The sequence below is a fragment of the Mugil cephalus genome, chromosome 19, assembly GCF_022458985.1.
Source record: "Mugil cephalus isolate CIBA_MC_2020 chromosome 19, CIBA_Mcephalus_1.1, whole genome shotgun sequence".
Taxonomy (NCBI): domain Eukaryota; kingdom Metazoa; phylum Chordata; class Actinopteri; order Mugiliformes; family Mugilidae; genus Mugil; species Mugil cephalus.
Window position 1 is genome coordinate 22,411,214 of NC_061788.1, and position 13,526 is coordinate 22,424,739.

General features: G+C 39.5%; 1 protein-coding gene across 1 annotated transcript; it reads right to left on the bottom strand.

The window, feature by feature from the left end:
* Nucleotides 1-10: 10 nt before the first annotated feature.
* Nucleotides 11-12,637, bottom strand: odf2a (outer dense fiber of sperm tails 2a). Its single transcript, XM_047569736.1, has 19 exons — nt 12,498-12,637; nt 11,307-11,423; nt 11,033-11,146; nt 10,737-10,919; nt 9,540-9,733; nt 8,946-9,087; nt 8,658-8,783; nt 8,493-8,567; nt 8,153-8,224; nt 7,894-8,010; nt 7,534-7,719; nt 7,262-7,371; nt 5,892-6,027; nt 5,527-5,637; nt 5,155-5,418; nt 3,837-3,937; nt 3,263-3,425; nt 2,415-2,540; nt 11-2,311 (listed from the first exon to the last, which is right to left on the bottom strand). The coding sequence occupies exons 1-19, from the start codon at nt 12,498-12,500 to the stop codon at nt 2,141-2,143; spliced, it is 2,511 nt and encodes an 836-aa protein (XP_047425692.1). The 5' UTR covers nt 12,501-12,637; the 3' UTR covers nt 11-2,140.
* Between the last annotated feature and the right edge of the window lie 889 nt (nt 12,638-13,526).

A 13,526-nucleotide genomic window follows, 5' to 3' on the forward strand; every position in this document is an offset into this window, starting at 1 on the left:
AGTGCAGGGCTGAATGTCTTAATTTTATTATACTAAGATATTGTGCTTCTATCCTTGTACACTGCAGCCATATAGTTAGTGCTGAAAGCATTATACATTACATGTATATGGACTTTCAATGATGACTCATTTATGAATAATGAGCTACTCAGTCTATGTTCAGCCATGAATACAAAACATTTGAAAACTAAAATGATCTCCCTCTTTAACATCAGTGTTGTTTGTGGCAACATCAGCTGATTACCACAAGGTCTTAGCAGACAGAAAAGATCTATTCATGAGCTGTTATGTGTTGGTAGTTATATTCTTTTGCCTGTGTTATTTTCATCTCAACTTCAGTGCTCCAATATAAACTAAAAATACGAAAAAAAAATAATAACAATAATTAAATGCCTCCACATTTTTGCCTTTTCATCTCCTGAAAATATTGTATGATTAGTAATATAATAGTTGTTAGTTTATAGGATTACATTGTGAATTTTACATATAAAATCACAGACACTGTAAAAAAAAGTTATGTGTAACTTAAAAGCTCTGTATTCCATTACAACTAATTTAACAAAAGACTGAATCGCTAATGCCAGTTGGACCAATACAAAAAACTGTATAATGTCAGTTTCACACCATATAACAGAAACACAATACAACAAGTGTGCATCCTTCATTCTTCAGATAGTTTCAAGGACTTTGTTGTTTTATTGCTGCTTAAAGTTCTATAGAATATAAATCTTTCAGTTATTAAATACACTCCAAAAAGGTTATTGAAAACATGAGTGATACCCTTTGATATGTACTCATGTAGTATGTGAGACTGTAAACCAAAATAATTGTTTCGACATAGACTGCTTTGTACCAGCCAAAGGACAGTGATAGCACCAATGTTTTCAGCTCCATAAAATCCTAAAGAATTGATACATTTAAATATTGTGTCATGGAGCAATAGGTTGGCTGCAAATATGTATATGTGCAAAACAACAAGCACATAATTATATAGGTATACTGGTGTATATATATATATATATAAACCTAGAGTGATTGTGTTTATGTGTGTCATCGTGACAAAAAGTAGTCCTGGAGATCTGCTGTATATCTGTAATGTATCAAATACATTTTGCACTGTACATCCTTTTCCACTTTGCAATCAAATGTGAATTTTCACAATGACTTTATGTCAAATGCTTTGTGAAAAGTATTTCAAGGTGTTAGAAATGAATTCAGTAAAGCATTTGGCATAGGTGAAGTTAATGTTGATTATGACCACCAATCACCTTTTCCATCTAAATAACTTAAAGCCTATGTAAACGGAATCTCTCTGGGACGCATCCAAGACGAGTGATGGGAAAGGGGTTAAGTAGAATTATACTGTTTGATACTATTAAATACCACCTCTGGGAAGCACCTTAAATTTCTGCAGGGGTTTATTATAAAAAAATATTAGATTCCATTTTTTAATGTTATCCTCTCCGCTTTGGAGTAAGGCTCCCTAAAATGTAAAAATGCCACTGACGCTCTACGTATACTCTTACTCTTCATCTCACCTGGTTAAAGTGGTGTTAAACAAGAAGCCGGGTAACGGACCATAATACTCCTCAAAGCCTGTAGCCCTAACTAGCAAATCTTCAAATCAGGTTCAGTCAGGCCTCATTCAGACCTTGCATTAACATCTGTCCTTGGTAATCCAATCACAAGTGACCAGATATGAACGCAATTGAGAGATTTGATCTCTGAGAGTGGAGATTACAGAGTGGATGGAAGGTTCTAGGTTCGGAGTAATAATCTGAGTTTTATGTAGGCCTAAAAAATAAGTAGCATCAAGGTAGAGGTCAATACCTAATAACTTATTGCATGTGCCCAAGTTATGATGCACACACGAAAAACAGCACTGCTCGTGGTTCCGAAACAGTGGTGGTGATCAATTAGAGATAGTAGTTGTTGAATTAGTCTATTGCATCCCAAGTGATGTTTATTTGAATACAGAGGATGAAACTGAGATCGGGTCAGAAGAGCTGGCTGAGGACACATGTTAATGCCAGGTGTGATCACAAGCAATAAAAGCTTGCCATTTGCAATCGGATTGCCCAGTTTGGATGTTAATGCAATGTGACCTCAAATTCATATCATTGTGTAGGAGTATGTGCTATCAGGTGGGTGAAGGGGCCCGCAGTGAGGTACTGAGGGCAACGTCTCCAAACACATTGGCATAGGAGGCTTTGAGGAACTGGACGTAGTTCTGCAGGCTTCGGTTGGTGCTGTCTGACTGCTCCAGACGATCCTTCAAGTCCTGAAGTCGGCTCTTGTACCGTCGCTCCACCTAAGAATCATGAATGCATATGTATAAAGTTAGGGTAGGGTTAGGGTTAGGGTTTACACAGTTTTGAGTCACCAGTTAACTAAAATGTTTAAAAAGCCTTTACCTCATCTTTGCTGCGTCTCAGTTCGTTTATTTCTGAGGTAGTCCGGCTAAGTTGGGTCTCTAGGTCCAATATCCTGGATTGGGTGGAGCGTTCTTTACTGGCAGCACGTTCTCTAGTGTCTGACATCTGGAGATAAATATGTCATATTGGCATTAATAGAATTCATTTGAGTTATCACAGTACTATACTAAACTAGAGATGATACTGGAGATGTTTTCATTCCAAATTCATCTTGCTATAGGGCAGCAAGCTGCCATTGATTAATAAAGGGCTATAGAAAGTTCTCCAAGGTGTTGGTACCTTGAAAAAATGTGTGCAGGTGAACCCATGACAACTGTTATTGTTTTAAAGGGAAAGGGGCTCACAACATATCTGATTAGATTTTTTTTTTTTTTTACTGTCCTTTATAGAAGGTAAGTTTATATGCACGAGTTTACATCCCTCCCTCAGCGGACAAGGCAACAGCACGAGACAAGATCCACGCCACTGTTGGCATGCAACAGACCAACAACTGGATCCCCTTGGACTCTGTTTTGCCCGCTATTTTTGTAAATGTGTTCATAATGATAATTCTGTACATATTTTGCTTACACCATTCTCTATTTTATTTCTTTCTTAAGTCTAAAACAGGAGTGTCCAGAGCTAAAATACTGCAATACAAAAACACAGGGTCCTTGGCTTCATTGACTGTCACTACAGACATTTAACTAAAACTGTTGAGTATTTCATCACTGTCAATCTTGTATTCCTTGCATTGCTAATGCTTAACAGGATACAGCTGTGTCCAACTGTGATTTGTTGGTAGGTCTTGTTTTTATGTGCACTGTGTGAAAATATGAGGTTCAGACCTGCTGGCGAGCATCATCCAGAGCCTCCTCCAGCTTCCGGCTCAACATAGAACATTCTCTTGTTTTTTCTTCCAGACGGAGCTGATTGCTGTGGATTGTCTCTTCCCGTTTGGCAACGACAGTCTGCAGGTCACTGTTCTGACTGCCAGCCTCCTCCAGCTTTCTGGGATATGATAGAAGAAAGACAAATTACCAAACCTTCTGCTGCTAATCACTGTGCCAAGCAAGGGGCTCAATGCTACAATAGCCACAAATAGTATTGTACGCTTCCAATGCAGGCAATTTTTTTATTTACACAGGACAAGACTTAACACATGCACTGTTTCTCATCAACAGCAAGTTCTCTCTTGTTTATCATGCTTTAAATGCACAATTCAGAAAGATATTGCCTGGTTAATTAAATGGTTGTAAAATTACGAAATAAAGAGATAAGACAAAGGGTTTGATTATGAAAAAAAGTAACAACTAGAAAAAGCATGTGGGAGCACACGCTGACATGTTAAAGATGCGCTGTATTATCTGGACAGTGTCAGCGTCAGTGGAGCAGCAAAAGAAGCAGAAGAACGTGACTGACCTTTCCAAACTCTCCACTCGTTGCTGAAGCTGTCTGTTCTCCTCCAGCAGCACCTTGTTCTTCTGTCTAAGAAGCTCCATTTGGCTGCCTTGGGTCTCCACCTAACACAACAGAAGACACTGGTTTTATCAGATGACTGTAAATGAATTAACACCAAGTGGGTAATAAGTCAACACGATACACAAGTCTAATAAAACTTGTGTATGGGTGTGCAAAAAAGAGCCACGAGTGAGCCTCAAGAGACGTGAAACATCAACATCACCAGCCTGTTTTCTGTATATACAGTATATCAAATAATGCACCTCTATAGTAGACTACTATGCATTTAAAATGACAACACAAAACACTATCAAATAAATCAATCAATTCTACTGTTAATATGGGTCTGCAACCTTAAAGACAGAATTTTCTGGTTTGCGTTAAATAATTACAAAAGCAGTGCGCACATTCATATCAATTGGTTTAGTCCTTACTCTTGACTGATAGGTAATGAAGTGTTTCTGCACTGCCATGTTAACACCATGAATAAGAAGAGGTTAAAGCAGGGTTCTTCAACGTTTTTTAGGCCAAGGACCCCAAACTGATGGAGAGATTAAGTAGGGACCCTCTACCAACTATATGTGTTCTATGTTAAACTTGGCCTAGTGCTATTGATAAATATACATTGCAATTCAATGTTAAATATTAAGCTATTCAAATAATGCACTGGTTCAAATATTCATTTTTTTCATTTCACACATGTGCAACAGTAGGGCTGCGAAACTGCTGTAAGCATAAACATACATACATACGTGGGATTTCACCTGGAAACTGAATAGGCTCTCTTTAAATTTGTGGGGGAAAATGAAAAAAATATAAATATATATAAAAATGTCAAATCAACCAAAGATTTTGTGAGCCCCTGCAGTACCTCCGCGGACACCCTAGGGGTCACAGACCCCCTATTGAAGACCTATGGGTTAAAGCATCAGGTGCTCAGTTTAAAAAAACACATGATTTATTTTATAGCTTATGTGACACCACCATCAATGTTTTCCACGGCGTTGATTAGGTCCAGAGTTAAATAAGAAGATGTATATATTGCATACATCTTCTATTTCTGAGACCAAGACAAATTCCACCTTATGCCACAAACACATGTGGTTATCAATCTAATAAAATTTTCAGAAAGTTTGGCATTACCAAAGTGGACAATTAGTACTAACCAACTTTTCAGACAACGTTTAAACATTATGTGTTACACAATAATCTAAAACTAGGTATAGAAGCCACAGCATTCTTTGTTATTCGATGCTAACTTCAAATTCATTGTTGTGACCTTCATGCGGAGATCAGTCAGGGTTGTGCTGAGCTCCGTACTGCGTCTCTCTTGGCTGCGCTCCCTGTCTTGAGCCTCCTGTAGTTGGAGCTGGGATCGACGTAAGGCTTCGGGAAGAGGCTCCAGCTGAGCCAGCTGGCCTAGAAGCTCCTTGCGCACATCCTCTATCTCCAACTGCAGCTGCCTCTGCACCACCTGGGCTTCCTGCTCCACCTGAGCTAGTCGAGCACAGTACTCATCTGCCTCTGCCCGGGTTTTTCCAACCTGCGTCGAGTTGGTTCACAGAGCAAAAAACAGGACACATTCATGCTATACAATCACAGTCTGTTACTGTTGTGTGTAGAGAGTGAGTAGTATGTTAGCTTCACATACCTGCACCTTATAGCTGTCCAGCAAGCTTTTGTATTGTTTGATTGTAGCTTTGACCTGTTGGAGCTCTGATTGGGACATGGCCAACTTCTCCTCCACTGCAGACGCTGTCGCCTGAGAAGAGCAAACAACATCAAATGATGTGTCATAACTTATTAAATTAACTGCACAGTCCATCCTCCTAATGTAATATATGTCTGTGTAAGTCTGTTAGAATAAAAAATGGCGATAGAAAAGACATTAACCATGACTCAAAGGACCAATTAATATGTATAAATTCTAATCTGAGCAACATCAAGATAACAGTCAACAAATGGGTTTTCCCTGTAAAGTGAATTACAGCTTTCTGTGTTTGCTAATTGTTTCACCTTGAGGGTCTGGTTCTCTAGTTTGGCCGCAGTGCTCTCTGAGGTCAGGCCATGCAGGTGATCCAGCAGCACTTCTCTCTCTGCTCTGCCTTTATCCTCCATGCTCTGCAGCTGCTCAGTGAGCTCTGTTATACGACTGTTGCAACACAGAGAAGATTCGAGAAAATGTTTTCATCTATAGCAAGAAAGTCACTCTAAAAAAAAATTCTTTTCCAGATGAATCCAGTTTACTGATTCCGTGATACTGAGGGCTTTCCATCAATCATGCTACTTATCCTGAAGCCACTCACACAAACAGACAAATTGTTCAGTGCAAATGATTTTATGGAACTTGTCTCAATTAACAACTTCTCATTTTTACAGCCTTAGATTCAACATTCAGGATTGTTCATTGTCATATATTATTTAACAATGCAGCATCATTACCAGTAGTGAATTTCTTGGTAGTTCTCCTTACCAGTAAGGCACAAATAAAATGGATCCATTTTTTTGTACACACAGGTCATCAGCTGTCTATAATATTAACTTTAAACAACCCAAACATTTGTGCATTTCGCCTCGTGTGTTTGTAGTCTGTCCTAGACAACAACATACAAATTGTTTCAAGATGCTTTACAAAAAAACGGCCTGAAACCTCAGCCTGACGGCGACAGTGTCAAGGAAATACTCCCTTTAACAGGAAGAAACCTTGAGCAGAACCCAGCTCATATGGAGGGACCCATCTGCTGAAGGCCAGCCGGGTAGAAACAGAGAAGGAAAGGCATGACATGCAACATAAAATCTTCCCTCATGAAAATTCTTCGCTTTTAACTTGTCAAGAGAACAACCATACAACCAACAACCAATAAGGATTGTAGAGTTGTAGAATTTACATGCATCATGAGAGACAGTCATTGTGAGACAGACTGCTGGTTGAAATATGCACTTTTGTGAAACAGGCCTCATGTCCTATGTGTCTGGCCAAACCATTCGTGTATTTCTGTCACAAAATGATGCTGTTCTGATGACACGCAGTTTGTCCAGTTTGAGGAAAATCTCCCACACATCTGATGAAAGTAAGGAATGCGGATGGAAGATAGATCCAAGTATAGGTCCCAGTTCCATACCATATACTAATAGCAATAATAATGACAGTGTGCTATTTAGAAAGGTTTCAGTTTAGCTGTGAATCTGTAGCGCTGTTGTCACATTTCTGTAGCCAGATTCACATTTGAATGTGCTGTCTCTATGTTTATGGTGATGTCTTTATTTTCTACTCAGCCATTCACTTGTGAACAGCTGCTATACACAAAACTAAAAATCTCTAGTCTCATTATCAGAACCACACTTCTACCTGTCAATAGCTGTAGGCACAATGGAGCTGCTGTTACCTGTTTAACACCGACAGTTCAATCTCTAGTTTACTCTTTTCCTTTGCTTCTTGTGCATGGTGACTTTGCCAAGTCTCAGCTGCTGACAGGGCATCAGCCAACTGCTTCTCCTATTAAAGGAAATAAAAAAGCAAACAAAAAAACAAATACCCTTTCGTCATTATAGATCGTTTTTGCTCAATTCTGTTACAGGGGCTAGCACAGACACATCACATCTCTGATTAATATGTCTTAAGTTATTTTTCGCAGTGGTGCACTGTGACACAGCTTACCATGTCCAGCAGCTGAATGCTCAACTGGCCTGCAGTGTCCTCGCATCGCTCAGCTCGCTGTTTCTGGGCTCGAGTGGCTTGTTTAAGAGCATCGCGGTCTGTGCTGGCCCGCTGTTTCAGTCTCATCACTTGCTCCGTCAGATGGTTCATCTCTGCCTTCTGCTGGTTGGCTGCTCGCTCAAAGTTCTGAACCAATGGCAACAATAAAACCAAGAATTTCATCAAGTTTACACACACGCCTTAACAACCAAATCCATTAAACCTCATGTAAGTATGTACTTACTTACAATACACACCACGAGTTGTGAAAGAGAAGGACTCAGGATGGCATGTGCTAGGATAGACAGACCCATGACAAACCTTTATCTGTACAGTGAGTCGGTTGTTCTCAGCTTCTTTGCTGCGGAGCTGGCCTTGTAAATGAGCTCTTGTTGACTCCAGACTCTTGGATAAGTCTGCGGTGCTCTTGGCATTCTTCTGCAGTCACAAAACCAAGAAGAATTTACGTCAGTGATAACTGCGTATTGTACTTTAGAAGACTGAGTGGTTCAGTCAGATTTTACTTTATTGTATGTACAACAGAAGACACATAAAATAGCAACAGCTATGCTCACAGTACCTTCTCACTATCTAAAAGACTGGAGAGTTGATTAACTTCACTTTCTTTCTCTTGTAGTTTCACCACAAGATGCTGTAAAAGGAAAGATGAAGCAAGCTTTAGACAGCACATTTCATTCACAGGCCAAAACTACAATGCCCAACATTAAAAGAAGAAGATGTGTAAGAAAAAGACTGGCATGTATCAGTTTGTCTTGGAGACAAAACATTTAAGCTGATGTAAATGAAATAAAGTTATTTTGTGCGTTTATAGTAGCGTTTATTAAACTCACAGCATTTTCAGCTGATGTAAATGAAATAAAGTTATTTTGTGCGTTTATAGTAGCGTTTATTAAACTCACAGCATTTTCAGCCTCCGTATCCGCCAGTCTCTTGAGTAATGCATCCTTCTGCTCTGACAACTGGATGGATTCCATCTGTTCAGATCCAATCCAGTAACACAATACAAGTTAACACGTGTCATTCCCTCTATTTAAAACGCATTTAAGGTGCATCACACACAATACCTGGGATCCATGTTGCTCTCTGAGGAGGTGCCGCAATGTTCGGTTTGTGGCCTCAAAAGTCTCCAGTTTCTGTAGTAACAGCTCCTTCTGACGGGCCAAGACTGAAGACTCACTACCAGATAGTCTCTGTACCAGCAAACAGGAAAACAGAGAGGGATAAAGGTAAGGATTTGGGAAAATAACTGATTTGCATCATATACTATAACAGCTGTTTGAATTCTATAGCTGCATTGTTTTTAGAGTGCACTTTATATTAAAGGGCACATAAAGTTCAGAGTTAATACTCACACTGCCACCAAAACTACACAGATTGGAGACAGATTCTCGCAGGGCTGAGACTTGCTTAGCAGCTGCTGCTCCGTCTATTTCAGCCTCCATCAGCTTCCTGAGCAGAGCTCCTTTGTCCTGTTGTGCACTGTCTCTGTTCAGTCTGCAAGGGACAAGACAAAAACAAAGTTGTATTGTTTGAAGTTTGATCTAATATAGTATATTACATGTTGTTATTGAGGTTCTACAGAAATACTTCATTATTGTTTCACTGGTTTCAGTGACTACATTGTCCTTTTGACAGTGCTAACAGTTTGTAAGAGGGGAAAGTGCCAGTGAAAATAACACCAAGATTGCAAGGACATCTTTTACACTACACTCACAGCATGTCTAACAAGAATGATCAACTCTCTTCCTTCCAGAGAGAAGTCAGAAAGAGTAGATTGTATTCATTTTAATTCTTTGTAATCACAGATTTGTTCTTTTCAGCACCAAGTGTATTAAATATTGTGTAAAAACATGGCTAAAACAAGGATTATTGTCTCGTGGCTGCATGCCTCCATACCCTCTCAGGTTTTAAAGCCAAACCAAGAGGACTGTAAGCGGTTTTATCACCTGTTGTATTCAGTCTCTTCCGAATATAACATCTTTTCCATGGACTGGCGCAATCGAGTGTTCTCCCGCTCTGTTTCCTTCAGCTCCTTGGTCACCTCAGCCAGCTCCTCCTCCTGCTCGGCAATCACCCGCTGGGAGACACTCAGCTGATCTGACTGACGCTCTAAAATATGCTCCTTCTTCTGCATTTCCACCTGCACACACACACAGCGCACATATGCAAACACACACATGGACAGACGGAAATAAACAAACAATCTATTACTAATGGATATAGCCAGTGCATAAATCCTAACTGGATTGATTGCACGCGCCGGATGAGCCAATGCAGGGAGGATCAGATATTTGGACTCTGCAACACTGTTTTCTCTGTGCCATGACTCCATCACATGGCATCATGGTAATGGTAATAAAAGCCACTGTAATATGACACAGGGTTTCTGTGTTTTTTAAAACTCAAAAGTGCACTTGTGCATTTTTTATAAGAAATGGATATACCAGGGTGTTGTATCAAGAAGAATAACTGGCTAATAGACTTAACTCAGGGTCTCATGTATCATGAGGTGGACTAATTTTTAACTAAGGAACCGTCCGAACCATGGGTCGATTGGCGTGTTTCTGCTCTTGCATAGATAGTATTGAGAAGATGTGATCTTAACCAGTAAACAGTTCATCAGTCAATCCCTTCACTGGCTCCCCATGACATTCAGAATGTATTTGAATTCTCTCCTTCAGAACAGCAGTAATATTTATTGCTCTACATTTATTTTGTTTTCCGGTATCTGTATCTTTTGATGAGAGATGACATCACTGTATCTGGATAACTACTTCTATAAAACAGTTTTTGGTCTAAATCCCAAGTTGAGTGTTTTGTACATTTCGTATTAATGGGAATAGTTTTCACTGATACAAAGTGTCATTTTAAGTACTCCACTCCTGCTTCTGATGATGTTACTTACTTCTGTAGAAGTACTCTCAAGAAACCATTTTTTCTGGATATGGAAATGCGCATATACATATTGATAGCTTAGAATAAGCACAGGACCAAAGGTTCCATTGAGGGGTTTGTGTTGAATTATGCTATAATTTTGGATAGCAAATTTCATTGAATAATCTTAATGGCTCCACTGTATACTTAGGGCAGGATATGCGATGAACGCTTGCTGAGTCCAAACTGAAAAAAGAGCAGACACTAACCTCATTTTTCAGAGAGCTGACTTCTGTCAGCAAGCTGTCTATCTTCCTCTCATATTGGCTGATTCGTCCATGTAGGCCTTCCTCTTCTTCTGATGTGAGGTCAGCTAATCGCAGCACAGACTGGGAGTTTTCAGGTTCTAGTTCAGGGACTGGTGGCGTGATCTCAAGAACGTGTGTTGGCCCCTTGGTGACAAATACAGTGCAGGGAATCTTTGACTGGATGAGCTATTTCACAACAGTCTTTCATAATTCTTACAGTGAATGGCATTTGGGTATAATTTACTTCAGTGTGTTACCTCCCACTTGTACGAAGCATCTGGTATGGAGGCCTTTCCTGGGGGTACCCATGGCACTCGAGTTTTGACCTTAGCAGTAGTACGAAGGTTTCCCCTGTCGACCTTAGTCTTCCCCTGTAAAATGTCATGAATGTCATTGCTGTCTGTCAGGCATTTTTACATATAAAATCTACACTGTATGAATACAAGGGTGAATTACAGGCTGAGCAATAGTGATGAAGTAGAAATGTCAGATTTCACAACATATAATCAGAAAACAAGTGAAATGTCTAACCTGAGGTGAGAAGGCAGGACTCTTCCTTTGGCTCTTCACATGTACGTGTACCGGTGTGGCATCATTGATGTGCACATGAATTGGAGGTGAACTTGACCGGGTTCTCATTGCTTTCTTCTGTGAAACAATGAGTGATTACAATCTATAACCAATGCCAGTGAGCACATCAAAAGACACTGAAAATAGGTTAGTCAAAGCCTTGTCCACTGAGGTGACGGAGAGTTCAGGGTGTGTTTGAGACACAGACTGTATATAAATATGGACAACGCGTCAACACGGTTTCTATTACAGTGTCATTTCTAATAGCATGCCATTCCCCCAAGTATGCATATAGATGAAATGTAGGGTGGTTTTATTACCAACACCATAATGTCATGTGTGGAGTCAGGGCAAATTGAAAACAACCTTGAAGAATCCGAATATCTGAACATCCCTGCACTGGCTGGTGTGTGCAGTCAATCGAGTTAGAAATTTCTGCACTACCAAGTTTTGGTTTATTTGTTTGTTTGTTTGTTTGAATATTTGACCATACTTCCGCTGGATTCACTTGCATTTTTGCTTTACTAATACTGTGCTCTGTTCTACTGTCCCCAGTTACAAAGAAAGGTTGGATCATACACTGTACTTTATTCCTGCTCTCATTGGTCCTTTGGGAGCAGTTGGCATGGTAACTGGTAGTCATCATGTCACAATCTGTTCTATAATGTCAAATAACTAACTAAACAAACAAATAACAACAACAAAAAAATGTGTATAGTAGTGTAAGGTGGAGCTTATGATTTATACTGTAGTCAGCTACCTGGGGGAGCACTACTTGCCTTGGCTTCACTTAATTAGTGTTAATTAGAGTTCTGTTGTTCATCCTTATTTACAGTCTATGGTTTGGATGCACAGAAAAAAACATGTGTGTAACCTCTTTTCACCAGCATATTAAAGCACGTGAAAGTTAAATCAAGTTGCTAAAACAAACACAATTAATAACAGCCCATTTCAGCTTTAAAATACATGTACTTAAATCATTTATACAGCAACTGTGGTGCAGTTTTAGATGTGTATTGTAGGCGTGTCATCCAATAGGCAACTTATCCTAGTAAAACCTATGCATCCCCCTGACATTAGCCTTAGCTTATTGGCTAACCTTAACAGCATCGCTAGCCTCTGTAAACTTAATCAACAAATTTCTCATCTTACCATAAGAGAAACCAAAACGTTTTCGTCACGACCTAAATGTATATTTCATTAGCAGAACAGCGTTTGTTGATTTGTTGGGCAAAGAAAATAAGTCGGTTGACATAGAGTCTGTAGAAGGGGCAGCCTGGATAAACTTAAACAGGAAGTATGTACCTATCGGCTTTCTGGTTGGTCAGTTCAAGGCGCATGACATTCTTCTCTAACGATGATTGGATCGGAGTCCGAGCTAACGTTCCTTAGCAACACACTCGACTCTCAACAAGCTGTGACCGCACAAAGATACTCAGCGCGTAAAGATGAATCGCCCCGATCAACGACACGTTGCATAGTAAACAGAATGAGAACCACTAACAGGCCTAAACTTAAAATAACTTCACAGTCAATTCTCTGTTGTTATTTTCAGCACTCACTTCTAACAAACGCCGTTAATGTAGACTAAAATCACTGTTAAACTGGGGGAACCTAATTTAATGAAGTTTTGCAGGACCTGACGACTGGAGGTCACTGAATGGCTTTATGTTGTCATTGTAAATAGTAAACCCCCATAGCATTAAATTAGAAATAATAGCATGCACGTTTGAAATAAAACCAGCAATTCTGTATGCAAATTAGGTGGTCAGAAAATTTAAAGGTAATATCATGGGTAATATTTGCATGTCGTATTTGTTGCAGGTTTGTTTTATTCATAATGTACGGACCGTTGTACAGCATGAACATACATTACTGGTATTTATAATAGCAATACCAGCCGGCCTGTGTAAAAGAAAAATAAGAAACGTCTGCGAGCAAACTAGCACCTGCCACTAGGTGTCTCTGTTTGTGTGTGTTAGTATCTCTAACATACGGCTCTGATGTGCAGCAGGTGCATTACTGATTTATGATACTTATGCTACATAACCCTTTTATAGAGCATACACCTCAACCTCCACACTTGAATAAAAATGGATAGTTTTTAACATAACAACAACAATCTTCCTGAATATGCCGTTACATGGCTAATACTTGATTTATTTTGATATTCATTTATTT